This window comes from Sardina pilchardus, chromosome 2, assembly GCF_963854185.1.
Source record: "Sardina pilchardus chromosome 2, fSarPil1.1, whole genome shotgun sequence".
NCBI lineage: Eukaryota > Metazoa > Chordata > Actinopteri > Clupeiformes > Clupeidae > Sardina > Sardina pilchardus.
In genome coordinates this window covers 11,553,947-11,569,054 of record NC_084995.1, presented here as the reverse complement: position 1 = coordinate 11,569,054, position 15,108 = coordinate 11,553,947, and the positions used below count along the sequence as shown (strand labels likewise).

General features: G+C 41.1%; 1 protein-coding gene across 3 annotated transcripts in view; it reads right to left on the bottom strand.

Annotated features, from left to right (window-relative positions):
* The window catches only part of LOC134062908 (NACHT, LRR and PYD domains-containing protein 1 homolog), a 29,592-nt gene that overhangs the window by 9,504 nt on the left and 4,980 nt on the right, over positions 1-15,108 (bottom strand). Inside the window, exons 3-5 of one of the 3 annotated variants that reach the window (XM_062518830.1) lie at positions 14,392-14,658; positions 7,003-8,686; positions 81-164 (exon numbers count right to left, since the gene is read on the bottom strand). In XM_062518830.1, coding sequence (XP_062374814.1) covers positions 81-164; positions 7,003-8,686; positions 14,392-14,658 — 2,035 coding nt within the window. The remainder of the gene's footprint in view (positions 1-80; positions 165-7,002; positions 8,687-14,391; positions 14,659-15,108) is intronic. The other 2 variants (XM_062518831.1, XM_062518832.1) reach the window with 2 other exon arrangements.

The window sequence follows — 15,108 nt, the reverse complement described above, 5'->3', positions numbered from 1 at the left end:
TATGTATGTATGTATGTATAACATTAAGGTGTAACATTAAAATATGCTTTTCTACTCATATGAATGGACATAGTTCTTACCATAAGTTAGTCAGAGTCTCACATTTCCCTACAGCTGAGATCAGATCACTAACATCAGCATCTGATAGGTTCTCAACGTCTAACCTTCAAACACAAAGCATAAAATCAACTGGGATTCCTGGAAACTGTTCAGAAAATGTTTACTTTATCTATCAATACAACAGTGATTAGCTTCCAATTGTAATGAGAACCCAAACCATAGAACACTTTTTAGCTAACAGGTGGTATGGTGTGGTGCTAAATTCTTTTTCATATACAGATGGTACGGGTTGAGAATGCTCCTTTCTCTCCGGGAAAACTGCAACCGCAAGGGGGCAACATAGACCGCCCTAATAATATGAAGGTTCGGCTCATGGAAAAACCCGAGGACACCGCGCTGGTGACAAGCGGAGAAAAGAGACATGACGCTCGGCATGTTAGATTGCAGTTGCAGAGTTTTCGAATGTTTACAGCCTACCTCACAGCTCTCTCACTCGACGTAGCCTATAACTTAGTCAGTCCAGCAGAGATGCCAGAGCAATGTTTTGGTCAATGGAGAGGGAGAGAAATGCTCCGCATATCCGTCTCATTTAATCATTAAAATGAAAGTGATGACTGGCGAAATTAATCAAACGATGTTTCAATAAACCATTGTTGAAATGAATGAAAATGGTTTTAGAAACCTATAGGCCTATCAGAAGGAAATAGCCTTCAATTCAACCTGAAATAGGCTACTCGAAAGGCAACCTTAGATTAATTCATGAATTCATTAGGCTACGGTTACAAGACCGCATTTCCGTGAATAGGCTATTATTGTCAATGTCAAGGCGAAGACGAAAGAGATGGACAAGATGGACATTTTGGCTACATTTACATGCTAGGAATACTTAGAAATGTGTATAGGCTATTTTAAAACGGAGGCATGTTCATTTTAACCGGTGACGCTGGGTAGCCTACATGTACCCAGCACTTGTTATCACAGATTTTGTCCCCACCACTTTTGACGACTGAAAATAAAATGTAGTTAACAGAAATCTCTTTAAAGGGATAATCCGGAGTGAAATGCACTTTAGATCAATTTTTCGGACTATTGGGAGTACATACGTTGAGTTGACACCAAAATCATGTCATTCGGATGTATTTTGAGAAAGTTCGAGCTCACCGTTTTTAGCCAAAACTCGTTAGCCTGGAAGTGACTCGGGCATGTCCTTTCGCCGCTACAAAACGCTATTTTTATACCTCTTCTACTGTTCCAAACAACACTACACTTACGTGGTAGTGAGTAGAGGGTCCCTCTACTCACCAAACCGAAGTATCCCCACGTCTTTATGTGGTCGGATAGAGAGTCCAGAATAAATTTAATCGAGTCAGTACCTTTCCGGAAATGTCGCAGCTGCAGCTAGCAACGTTTTAACAACACTTTATTAACATTTCCGGAAAGGTACGGACTCGATTAAATTAATTCTGGACTCTCTATCCGACCACATAAAGACGTGGGGATACTTCGGTTTGGCTTTAGGGATCCTCTACTCACTACCACGTAAGTGTAGTGTTGTTTGGAACAGTAGAAGAGGTATAAAAATAGCGTTTTGTAGCGGCGAAAGGACATGCCCGAGTCACTTCCAGGCTAACGAGTTTTGGCTAAAAACGGTGAGCTCGAACTTTCTCAAAATACATCCGAATGACATGATTTTGGTGTCAACTCAACGTATGTACTCCCAATAGTCCGAAAAATTGATCCAAAGTGCATTTCACTCCGGATTATCCCTTTAATACATGCCTATGCTTGTCACTTTACTTATAACCGTAGGCTACATGCATGGAGAAGATCGCGCATTTTGTAACATTGTAACAATGGATGGTCAGATATGCGATAGGGCAGTGAGGGTGATTCATTGTAACCATCGACTAGGAGGCCTAGCTCCGCAATATAAGTTTCTAGCAACGTATGTAGGCTATCGTATGCATGTTCATGTTGATTCAGAGATAGGCATAGACTACCATAGGCTGCTGGGCGTCAAGCAATATGACAGCATTTTATCATGTGGTGAATTAATAACTAACGTCAGTTTAACATGTCAGAACTTTTGATCGGCATTTCAAGTCCATGACGCGAATAAAGCATTCATGCTGACGGTGTTACCAGCCGAGCTGTGGCGCAACTGGTTGGAGCATGTGCAAGGTACGCCAGCGATCGAGGTTCGAAGCTCACTCGAAGAACCTCTCCGGAACTCATTAAGAGATAAGTTGTCGTTTTATTAAAAAATGAAAGATTTTCTGTTTTGCGATTTTTTTTATGTTTGCGATGTCTGCTGAAAAGAAAAGTTAATAGCCTATGTGAATTTGTGGTTCAGCGCACACTCACGCACATTTTTACATTGACATAGTGTCGGGCTCAGGTGTCTGTCGAGAGAGAAGAGGGAGAGACAGTCGTCCTCAGTGCCACAGGTAGGCTATAATGTAGTGAACTGGTTAGACGAGTGTGGGGGAGGGGGCATGATCGCACAAGACAATTGCTCTTCATGAAATGGATCTCACATACGGCTGTCGATTTTTAAATGTAGCCTAGGCCTACTACACCACTTGCGAAATCGGACGTGGCACATAGCCTAATTATTAGGCTACTGGATTTAATATAGCAAATCCATGGACTTTGTTCATCCTATATATACAATAAGAATAAAATCCGACAATCCAAAACGATAACGAGATCTCCCAGAAACGAAAAACAAGTTTGTTGAGTAGCCTAGTCCTTCCAACAATCTCAGCTTTTGCGTTTGATAGATAAAAGGCATCCTGTCCTGCTGTATTCCAATGAGAAAAAAAACATCCAAGGTATAGGGTCACGGTAATGCAGAATGCATGAATCTCTCTCTCTCTCTCTCTCTCTCTCTCTCTCTCTCTCTCTCTATATATATATATATATATATAGACCTGGCTTTTTACCAAATGGCGAACCTCGAAAATTATTTAGGATATAGAGCCGTGTCCATTACGCACTACAGTTATTTTTTAGGCTATTGTTTTATTTGAGTGTTTTTGTCTACCATGGCAAACATAGTTGAAACGTTCGCTCTAAACTTATGTATTGTTTAAAGAGAATATGCCAATGATAATGGCACTTTGTAAAAACAACAAATTCTTAGGATTTGTCCTCTCACCTGCAGCAGGCCCATTCAAAAGCCCATCCACCTCATTTGCATTTGAAAGAGCCAATCACTAAAGTGACACATTTAGTCTGGAAAAAGTAGCAGGCTAGCCTACTTTATGAGTTTTTTTGACCCCTCTAATAAATTGCCTATAGGCCTACTACGATATGGAGGAAGGGCTGCCTAACTGTTCCCCCTAAGAGTTTTTTCATAAGATAAAATGTTTATGCTATTTAAAGGAGAATTCCGGTGAAATTGAGCTTAACTGTACCGAAACATGTTAAGGTGTACTCACACGTGTTTTAGACGCACTTTCACTCACCCCCAGCATTCCGAACTCCTCCGTTTTCAGCCTAGCTTCAGTGGTGGACGAAGTACATTGATTATGTACTTAAGTGAAAGTATAGATACCTTGTGTCAAATATTACTTGAGTAAAAGTGAAAGTACCCACTTTGAATTTTCACTTAAGTAGAAGTATAAAAGTATTTGCCTTCACATATACTTAAGTATTAAAAGTAAAAGTACTTCAATGAATTATGGTTCTAATGGCTTAATTATAATTATAATTTATCATTTCCACATCAAAGCTCCTGCTAAATCAGCTTACCGGTATATAAGGTGAACTACTAATGCCACTCTTCAAATAGTTTCTTACATTTCTCTATTTGCTTAGAAGCTATCTACAGTGGGGAGAACATGTATTTGATACCATGCTGTAGTTGCCTAAAAAAAGAAATATAAAATCATCATTTGACAATTGATCTTAATGCCTTAATTCAAAAAATGAGTAAAAATCAAACTGCAAACAAACAGATTGCCATGGTAGTTTTTCCAGTAGGCCTATTAGCCTGCCTGTTTGATGCTCATTGAGCTCAATGCAGGCCTATACTGGAAAAAGCACCATGCCAATCTCTAGCTGTGGTGAAGGGTATGATGATGTGGGGCTATTTTAATTCCAACGACCAAGGTAATGGGAAAAGGGAATTTATCAGGATGCATATATCCTGGATCCATGAAATAGCTGTCCTTTAAAAATAAAAATCTACCTGCCCCTGTGTTAAATTCCCATAGGGTTACATAGGGGCTCAAATACTTCCTTCCCCCTAGCATTTAGGAAGAACATTTATTTATTTACGATACATTCTTCAATCACAAAGAGAATTGGTGTCCTTAGCCCCCCCCCCCCATTATGATAATAATGACAACGTAATTTTGTTGTAGAAAATACATTTGTTAAGAACTATGATGCTGTTTGATTAATTTATAAATGGTACACTGTCACTTTAAGACTTGCCGGCTGCCCTTTATAAAGCGGAGATATCAGTTATCAATGCACTCTCTCCCTTTCATGCATGCTCACACGTTCCCAATTATGTTATGAGTAACGTTATGAGTAACAAACGCGTCAATTAGATTTGCTGCAATAGAGATTTCAAAGAGTAGGCTTTCATCTCTATGTAACATTGATATTGACATTGTAAATGTAAACGTTCTCTAAGAAGAGTGTTAGTTTGCAGTAATGTTAACCATTTTGGCAAAAAATGGAACGAGAGGGTTTTCATAAATATAACGGAGTAAAAGTACGAATTTTCACTTAAAAATGTAGTAAAGTCAAAGTACAAAGTCTCACCAAATATAAATACTTAAGTAAAGTACAGATACCGATGGCGCCCAGCGGAGAGATTCTATGAAGGCACTGCTTGTAAACAGTCTTTTTTTTAATAAACTTCCTGTGCATTTCCAAAGTTCTCAGTATCTCGTTTTAAATGTCAGGACCCTCAGAAGTCTACCAATGCAGTGTGGAGTTACTTGGAACCTTTTTAATGGTTTAAAAATAGCGATTTAGCTGCATAGGCTACGTAATGCCCAATCTAATAGATTCAAGCCTACTGTGAGCTAGGCTGAAAACGGAGGAGTTCGGAATGTTGGGGGTGAGTGAAAGTGCGTCTAAAACACGTGTGAGTACACCTTAACATGTTTCGGTACAGTTAAGCTCAATTTCACACCGGAATTCTCCTTTAAGTTTAGGATTTGGTAGACAAGACAACCTCGGAAAAGTTCTTCAGATAATTTTTTTTTTTATTGAATTAAAGGAAAGAAAATGTATCACCGGGGTTTCGGGGCTTGCGAAGGCATTCGTTGATCTTATTGATGCAGTCCTTGCGGCCACTTCTCCCCATCGTAGGAAACTTTCTGCTTAGTGTTGACAACACAAAGGCCTTCACGTTGTGTGGCAGTGCTTGCTTGCCCTTCGATCCATCCCAGTTGGTGGTTTTGCACCTGTCCCTGAGTTATAGTCTATATGAGTAAGCGCTTATGCTCTAACCGCATAATAAAAGAAGCACCTGCATTCCACAGCAGTGCTTATGGCAAGGCTATTAACACCTGTCACTGAGCTATGGACAAGCAGTTATGCTCGAAAATTATCATAATAACAGACACACCTAATTGTATGGCTCTATGTTTAAACACATAAAATTAGCAAGCATTTCCTCCCGATAGCAGCAACGTTTGCTTTCTTTTTCTGTCGGTCCGCGGTTGCTTGGTCAATTGCGCAGCAAATTATCAGATCACCGGACCTAATTTCACTCCATGTCTCGCGGACCAGCAGCAGTCTCCACGTTTCGCGGCCCATAGTTTGAGAAACGCTGCATTAAAGTGTCATTTGGTTGTAGGCTATATGTTTAGCGATTTCTTTGTGTGTTTTTCATTGTAGTGTGTGTGCATTGAGTAGTTCCTTAAAATACGGAACAAAGAGCGTCCCGTAGCCTCTGTTCAATACGGAAGAAGACTAACTATTACCTATATATTTCTTATAACGAAACGCGAAGAAAAAATACGAGGACTGACCGTCTCGTTTCTCCGCGTTTCCCCCAATACCATGGCGACAAAGAGAAATAAATATGATTTGACATTTAAGCTGATTGCTGACAAATTTGCCACACAATTCGGGAGAAGCAGCGGACAGGAGCGCCACCACAAGCAAGCACTTCTAGCCCAAATTAACATGGCAACGTTGCCTATGACTAAAGTGTCTAAGTAGGCTAGTCCTACTAATATTACATTTGATTGGTAACATGTTTGTAGCGCGCCAGTTTACCCATCCCCTACATCAAAACAGCTTAGAATCAATCAAAGAATCAGCTGTGTCGGCGTTAGGCTGTAGGCGATTTTCTATAACCATTTTCATTCATTTCAACAATGGTTCATTGAAACGTCGTTTGAATAATTTCGCCAGTCATCACCTTCATTGTAATGATTAAATGAGATTAAGGTGCTGTGTCCACCAAACGCGTTTTTTGCACCGACGGCAACAATTTTCAATGTTAAGTCTATGTAGCTCGGCGCTCACAGCGCTGAGCGCCCTCGGCGGAAAAAAACGCCGGCGCCGACCGTTTTTTGTCGCAGCGCTCAGAGCGCTCAAAGTTGAAATCTGTTCAACTTTTAGAACAGCGCCGGGCTCGTCAATAGCACTTCTCGTTATAAACAGTCACTGGTTTTGGTAACTTAGCAACAATAAACACTTATCGAAGCGCCGAGAGGAGGAGGTTTTGGGCGCTCTGGCGGAAAAAAACGCATTTGGTGGACACAGCACCTAAGGAGTCGACTATTGACGGATATACGGTCTTCATCATTTTGAAATGCGGGATGAAACTTTCTGCCACCTGGTGGTTGTTTGGGTACATTGCCTTAGCCTCGAAATAAATCGGCTTGACGGCCTGCGGGATCTCTTCGGGAGTCCCGCGGGAGAAGGTGCATTCTCAACCCGTACCCACTGTACACACACACTTACCCCAGGTTATTGCAATTGCCCAATACAGGGTGAAGCATCCTCAGCTTCTCTGCAGTAATGTTGCACTCTGTGAGATCTAAGCCTCTGAAGGTCGGGCAGCACTGCAAGCAGTACCGCAGCACCCAGCAGTCTGTCTTCGACAAGGGAATGCAGTCAAACTTTATCTCACCCCAAAGCCCCATGGCATGTTCGACAAACTCAGCCTCGTGCAGTTCATAGAGACAGTGGAGAATGAGGGTCATCATGTTAGTTTTTTGTGATTCTTCACTGTTTTTAATGAGTTGAAGAATCCATTCTTCCAGCTGTGTTCGAATTTTAGGGCCGCAAGACAGCGCAAGATCCCCTTCCAAGTTCTTCATCACCTCACTATTTGAGAGGCCAAACAGAAATTTGATGACAGGTGAGACACTGGATTTGTCTTTATATTCACTAAGCAGCCTGTTGACTTGATCTTGATTCTCATCTAAGGTGTAGTACAATGCAGTAAAAAACTCCTGTAGGTTCAAATGCATGAACTTAAACATTTCCTTCTGGCGGGTCACCATACTCTTGTAGAATTTGTGCAGGAAGGGAAGGCTGGCTGGATCTGAGACTTTGCTCAAATGTCTTTCCACAGTTTTCTTATCAAACTCATTGATGATTCGATTCTCCTTTTCCCCACTCTTTGCAAGTGTACTCAGACTCTTTAGCAGAGTGGGGAGTGGGGGAGTAGTTTGATCACCTAGCACATTGGACACATATTCCACAAATATTGAAGTGGTGGTTTCCAGTGCATTCTTTTTTTCCTCCATCATGTACTTTAGAACTTTGCAGACAAGCCAGCAGATGAATGGAATTTGGCAGATATTGAGGAGTGTGTGATTTGCCTTCACACTGCAAAATGCATCCTCAGGGAGCTTCTCATCTTGACAAAACTTTTGGAAGTACTCATGTATCCCCTTTTCAGAAAAACCGTGAATCTCACAGGAACACTTAGGGGCTTTGAGCAGCTTGCTCAGATAATCTGAAGCAGCGGCCCTGCAGGTGATCAGCAGAAAACAATCATTCAGGATGTGCCCCTTAAGCAGAGAACTCAGAACTTCAGCAACAGGAGCTGGTTCATAAGGGTCTTTGACAAATGAGTCACTGATTTTGGTCTTTGGGAATTGAAAGCCATCAATTCCATCTATGAGGAAGAGCACTTTATCTGGTGATTCCTTCAGTTTCTGTGTGATCAACGGAGCATATTTTGTGGTGTGAGAGTAGTCGCATACAAGATCCACCACACTCATCTTTCCAGACAGCTTTCTACAATCCAGGTATAGAAGGAGTTCAAATTGATCTTGATAAAGGTTTCCTGATGCCCAGTCAATAATGATCTTCTTTATTGCAAATGATTTGCCATATCCAGATTCTCCCTGAAGAATGACTGCTTTAGGATCATCACCATTGTCATCAGGGCTGAAGAACTGGTCCACAGTGATGCATTTGTATGCCTTACTTCCTTTAGCATTGAATAAGTTTGCCGTTTTGGAAGTGGTCGATTCCTTTCTCTCCTTCTGCCTTCTGGGTCTCTGGACGATCAGCAGCTCAGTGTAGCGGTCAGTTAGCAACGTGTCCTCTGAAACTTGCGAGTTTTTCTCCCTTACGGTGTTGATAAAGGAGGTAATAGTCTTCTTATACATGGACAACGTAAAGCTCTGATCTAAAAAAGTATGAAAATGAAATTTGTTATATCAACTGAAATTAATGACTGTTAATACTCAAATTATAGAAACTTCCAATTCCTGCAGTACCATTATTGCCCTGTCCAAACTAAGCCGGGCGGGCACATAAAAATGTGACCCTGCAAGGCGAAACCAGTTGCTTTGGTAAAATGCACAAAATTAAGTTATTTGTGTTCACATGAACGGCCATAAACTTAGCTTTCCAACGATATGTATATTGATGGTATTACAAAAACTATCGCTAAGATAACCGCATCCAAAGTTGACATGGTTCTCTCATCACAATATGCTAGAAGAGGAGAAATCACCTTTTTAAAGAGTCACTGCACCCTAAAATATGTTTTTTGAGCTGTTGATTGATTGAAAATACTCAGAAGTGGTGAACTGTACTATTACCAGGGTTAATATTGACAAAAATCGTGTTTCTCGACAAAAGTAACATTTCGTCTGATTTTGTATTGGAGATATTGCTCTCCACGCATACTACAGTTTGAGACATGCCATGGCATGTTGGTCCAAAATGCTATTGGGATGCTGACGAAGTCCTGTACTTTTCGTCCAACACTACGTCACCGGGTCGTTACAAATTAGGAAGGAAACGGCCCAACACCTGCTGCCCTGATTAGCCTACCTGTGATAAGCCATGTCTGCAGCACTCATTCCCAGATTGACATGAAATCACGGTTCATGGTTGATTGGTTGCAGCAGTGCTGCACTCCCTCTCCAAATTTCAGAACGTCTCGCCCATTTTGAAAGCCGTTTTCAGAAATGTGAAGTGGGTGGAGTTATGAGGTGAATTGACTCTTTAAGCGGCATGGACAACGGGAATGACTGCTAATGTGTTGTATCTTCACCTGGTTTAACAGTCAAAATGTATGTTTTTTGTGAAATTTGTTCACGATATGAAACTGTAGACTGAATACTGTTGAATTATGCGAAAACGTGAAATTCAACATTTTAACCCGGAAGTTTGTTTATTGTGGATTTTCTCAAAATAGCCTAGAAATCTAATTGCGCACAATGTTATGTTTTCATACCCTAGAAATCTAGACGCACCCTAGCTAGTTATCATTCAAGACCACTGAATTCAAACTCAGGGCATCGCCCCTTTTTGGGACACAAGTCTTCCTCATCAGTCTCAGAGCAGAAAATCCGACCCGACTTGCGATCAAGCCATTCTGAAACGCTTTAATCTTAATGTGTCTTTGTGTTTGAGTTGTTTGTTGGTTAGGGATGGGCGATATGGAAATTCTTTTTAGCATGATATGCTTTTCCATATTGATCGATTGTCAATTCTTATCACAATATAGTTTTGCAGATGCTGCTAGTGTGAGGCACATCCTGAAGTTTGAAGAAACAAGAGATTAGTGCTGAGCAGTAGGCCTATGACCAAAAATGTATATCACTGTAATTTTCAAAACGGTTTCTCGGTATATGCATGCATAAGCAGTAGTGATGCGCGGTTCAGCCCATTACCCGCGGGTTGGGCGGATTTGGGTAGACCTAGTAGTTTTTTCTAAATATTGCGGGTGGGTCGGGTCAAAAAAGTAAAAATGCACATTTCTCACTTGTTAACTTCCGACATATTAGGTGGCGATGCGCCTGCAATACAGGAGGTGTGGTCGAGCGCAAAACATAATTTCTCCTAAATTCAGCACCCAATTGCGCCATGCGTGACTGACTGAAAAAAGTCAATCGCGCATTCGCTACTTTATGGACATGGAGCCTATATGATCTGGGATATCGAAGGTTGTGCACAATGCGAGAACACCTTGCTTATGTATACACGAATAAACAGCTGTGCTTGTTAAATGCTTGGCAGTGTTTCACGCAAAAATAGGCTAGCCTATGAAGTTGCAAGGGGAGATATGAATGGAAACTTGCTATGTCCATGAAGATGAGATTTACACTGGCTATGTCTAGGCTGCAGATTATGGTGTGGAAGAGCGCAGATTGTCAAAATGACCGATTATTGTAACCCGCTGTTGTCCTCATGTGGGAGAATTAGGCTAATTAGGCTACGAAAGACGTGTGTTTTTTCCTTTCCGCGGGTCGGGTCGGATTTGGGTCACAATTCGAACATTTTTTTGCGGATTGGGCGGGGCGGTTTGGATCTCCTGAAGAGTCGGGTTGGGGCGGGTTTTAAAAAAAGCCCACCCGCGCATCACTAATAAGCAGTGTTCACAGCATTTTCTACTGGTTGAGCGAGGAATTACTGCAGTAGATACTTGAGATTGTCTATTTTACTGGCATGATGACTGAATGTTGAAGAATCCACAGTAATAAGGTTTACAAAAAAGATGTTTTTTACAAAGAAGAGGCACTCAGTCATGATTCTAATGAAGTGAGTGATTAGATTTTATACCAGATTGTAAACCAATTGCAATACCAACTTGCAATAATTATACTTTTGGTTCAAGCTCAAACTCAGGTACCTACATTACAGTTTTCAAATAAATCCAATAAGGAAATATAAAACAATATTGTGACTTAGTGAAGAGACTATTTGCATACTGGGCTTTGACTACTTTTAACAACTGAAATTATAATTCTCCACTAATGCTTACTCTGGCAAAATAGGCTATCAGAAACGTGCCATATTGTTATTGTGTGGTTTACATACAGTATAACGTTAGTGGTAGTAGGCTAACATTAACAGAATTCACGTGGATGTCGTGTTAGCCAGTCGTGTCAGCTAGTATTGTTCAGTTCATGTCTATAATATGCTTGCTACCTGGATAATTTCAGCAAATGTTATTAAGGTAAGATGAATGAGAAGATGGTCCGTGTAACGCTTTGCAGTGCTTTGTTCTATTTGCAGATTTCACATGAAAAAATGAAAAAATGTTTTCAAATTTCAATTATTCATTTTTCAGACTACTTGGTAAATTGATGACTGTTGCGTGTTTTATTTTTTTGCATTGAGTGTTTTTGGGATTTTCTCCTTAGAAGTTCGAAAGTCAAACATTGACTCATATTCTAACTTTGTGTTTTTGCGCTTGGGGATGGACTGAACCATGAACGCTGGGGGTTACCGGAGAGTTGCGTTGTGGCCCAGAGGTTTCACTTCACCCGATGTCTGCTTGGGTTAAGAATGGGATGTTATTAATGGGCTTAGCCTACTCTTGTCAACTTGTTGTTTAACAGCTTCTGTAGGCATGTTGGTGGAGAGGTTTTTGTTCATGGGTAGGGTTGCTCACATTTATTCAAACCGTCAACAACCGTGAACAAATGTATTGTATACGATATGTCCCCCCTCCCCCCCCCCCCCAACACACACACACACACACACACACACACACACACACACACACACACACACACCATCAGCAGAGATTGCAACAAGTGCATGTGACAAGTTACTGTAGGCTATCTGAAGGTCTGTGAAGTCTAACCATCGAGGGCGCAGGTGAGGGAATGATCAGTCGGTCTGGTAGATAGGCCTACGTCTCGAGCTCACTTGGCATGAATTTGACTTGATAACTCGATCTCTACAACTGGCCAGAGGCGCCATCCGTACATCCCTAGGCGCGTTTGGTTCAGTCCAACCACGATGCAGAAATGGAAAATTGGAAAATGGACTCAATTTTACTTTTGTTTCAAATTCATTATTTGCCGTTTCAAAAACCACACTCGAAAGTTACAAATAGCATCAATTGTCCATTTGCTGAGTAGTCTGACATATGGATAATGAAAGTTTTGAACCCATTTTCTATTTTTTCATGTGAATTCTGCAAATAGAACAAAGCACTGCAAAGCGTTACACGGACCGAAGATCATTCTTCCACACATAGGCTACATGGGCATTTTGATAAACAAATATTTCCTTCCCTCCGTTTTCAAAAATAACATCGTGCACACTTGTCAGTTTTCAGAAAAGTTTTCGCTATGCCTACTCTGAATGCATTCATGATCAACATAGCCAAATGAAAATGTAAACATTGGTCGCATTTTTGTGCAGATGCAAGTAGGCTAGGCCTACTGCCACATATTGTGACGTTGGTGCACTTTTGGTGCGTAGATTGCCTAAAACTCAGTTTTTCTTTGTTTTTCTCAGTTCACATTCATACGCGAAACAAGAGTTTTCCTAAATCTCCACTTTTGCCCGAGTTTTTAGAAGGAATCGTATTCAGAGGCGAAATCACCGTTTGTAAACAAAAGGCACAAACAGAGGGAAAAGTCTCTGTTTTTTTAAGATACTGCGTGTGTGTGTGTGTTAGTGATGCGCGGGTCGGGTATTTTTTCAACCCGCGGGTCCCGCTTTTATGAAATTATTTGGCCCGACCCGCACCACTGTATCTATTTAGACAACCCGCCCCGCCCCGCACCCGCGACTATTAGGCTACATACTGGGCATTGTGAAACATCGCCTGTAAACTGGCAACAACAACAAAGGCTATGATTGTGAATATGAACGATAATCAGGTCATTATAACAAGATGATAGGCTACACATTTAAAAAATCTCGAAATACACAGCAAAAACCTACGAAGCGGCGTTTGTAATCTAGGCTAAATAACATTATAGCCTACGAAATACGTCCGAAATAAAACAAGGATTTGTATAGGAGATTGAGGCGGCTGAAAACGGAGAAGAATTTGAAGACAGTCAGTGTTGTTAATTTGCTCCTGGACAGATAAAGATTCATCAGTTTGGCTAACTTAGCCTACTTGTAAGCTACTTAGTGTAAATTGACATTTCAAATAGCCTATGACAGTCGAACAAACAAGTTATGAATGTTTGTGCAAAGTAACGTTATGTGGAGCCATATGGAGGAGGTGGCTCATTGAATTGAAAAGGTAGGTTAAGGAATTGTTTGGGAAATAATAACGGCTAGTCAATGCTGACGTTAGCAATGCATTATCAGAGTTCGTTTCTCTGTCATTATGCGGAGGAAAACAACATTAGCACTTGCCATTGAAAGCAGCCTGTTGCTGTTCCTGTTGGATCCTGCAGCAAGCTGGCAACCGCGACTCAGAGGGGAGGGAGAGGCGATACGCCGCGCAACAGTATTTTGAAAGTAATTGCAGTGGGCTAGCCTGTTTTGGCCACAATCCTACATACGGTTCATTTAATATAGGCTATAGGGAATTGCACGCAACATACATGGATTTTAAAATGTAATTTTATTTTTAATGACCCGCCCCAACCCGCCCAGCAAATAAAGTGATCATTTCTTTACCCGCCCCAACCCGACCCGCGGGTTACCCGCGGAGTCCGCGGGTTACGGGCCGACCCGCGCATCACTAGTGTGTGTGTGTGAACGGGGCCTAAGCTTTACTGTGTTCGGTAGGTTTTTAACTAAGGACATCGCCTAGCTACTAACCAGCTAGTTACAGCTGTTCAGCTGATCAATCTAAAACAAACCGAACAAAATAAAACGTGCCGCTTTTCTAAGCGAGTAAGAAGGATAACTATAATGTGTGGCGGAATAGCACTTGGGAGCACTTCAACTCAGCGCAGTAATATCCTCACTCGTGTGCTCCCAATTCCACCACTTAGAAAAGCGCCACGTTTTATTTTGTCTCACCATACTTGGTTGTGTGACTACTCGTGTAACTGTATTTTAATAGGGAAAACGTGGAGCCGTGCGCCAGAGGTATGTATCAACTCGTCTTAGTTAAGGTAATAACATAGTTTAATATGAAAAAACGGTGGAGTGTTTCTTTAAAACTAAGCTCACCTTCGAGGCCAGGTTCCTTTTCTTTAAGAAGATTCAGAAACCTCTCACAGGCCTTTTCACCCTTCTTCTGCACCATGTCAACCAGGCAGGTCACCTGGTCCTCAGTCACACTGTTCTTCTGCAGAACCTCATTCCTCTCTCTGCTCGTAATCACGGGGGGCATGCGAGAGGTGGGTGTCTGAAGATCATCCAGCAGGGCTCTGAGAGTGGCATCTGAAGTCGTGCGTATGAGTTTACTCCGCATATATAACACTTTATCTGTAAAGACTAAAGAGTTTTTGTTGTGATTACAAACAAGTAACAAAGACACCATCAGCCACAACAAAAGAGATGTGCAGTATAACTGGTTAAATGAAATGGCTAAAATTGGGCTTAACACAGCAACATTTTCACAAAATGTTCTTTTGAAAGGAAAAAGTAGGAGAGCAACACTACCATTAAGATCTCTTATTACCCCCAAGTGCAAATGTTTGCCATGTTGTGTTGTGCATGTGATCTAAACCACACTGTAAATGTCGACAAGTTGACTTTACTTAAAAATTGTATGCAAACTCATTGCCTTGAAAAAGTTCAAGTTCAAGGTCAATGAACTTACATTTTTAAGTGAACAGAACACAGGTTGTTTATTCTGAGTAAGTAACATTTAATAAGCTTACACTTTCTAAGTGAACACAACTTGATACCTGATACTGTTTTTTTAAGTAAATGCAACTTGTT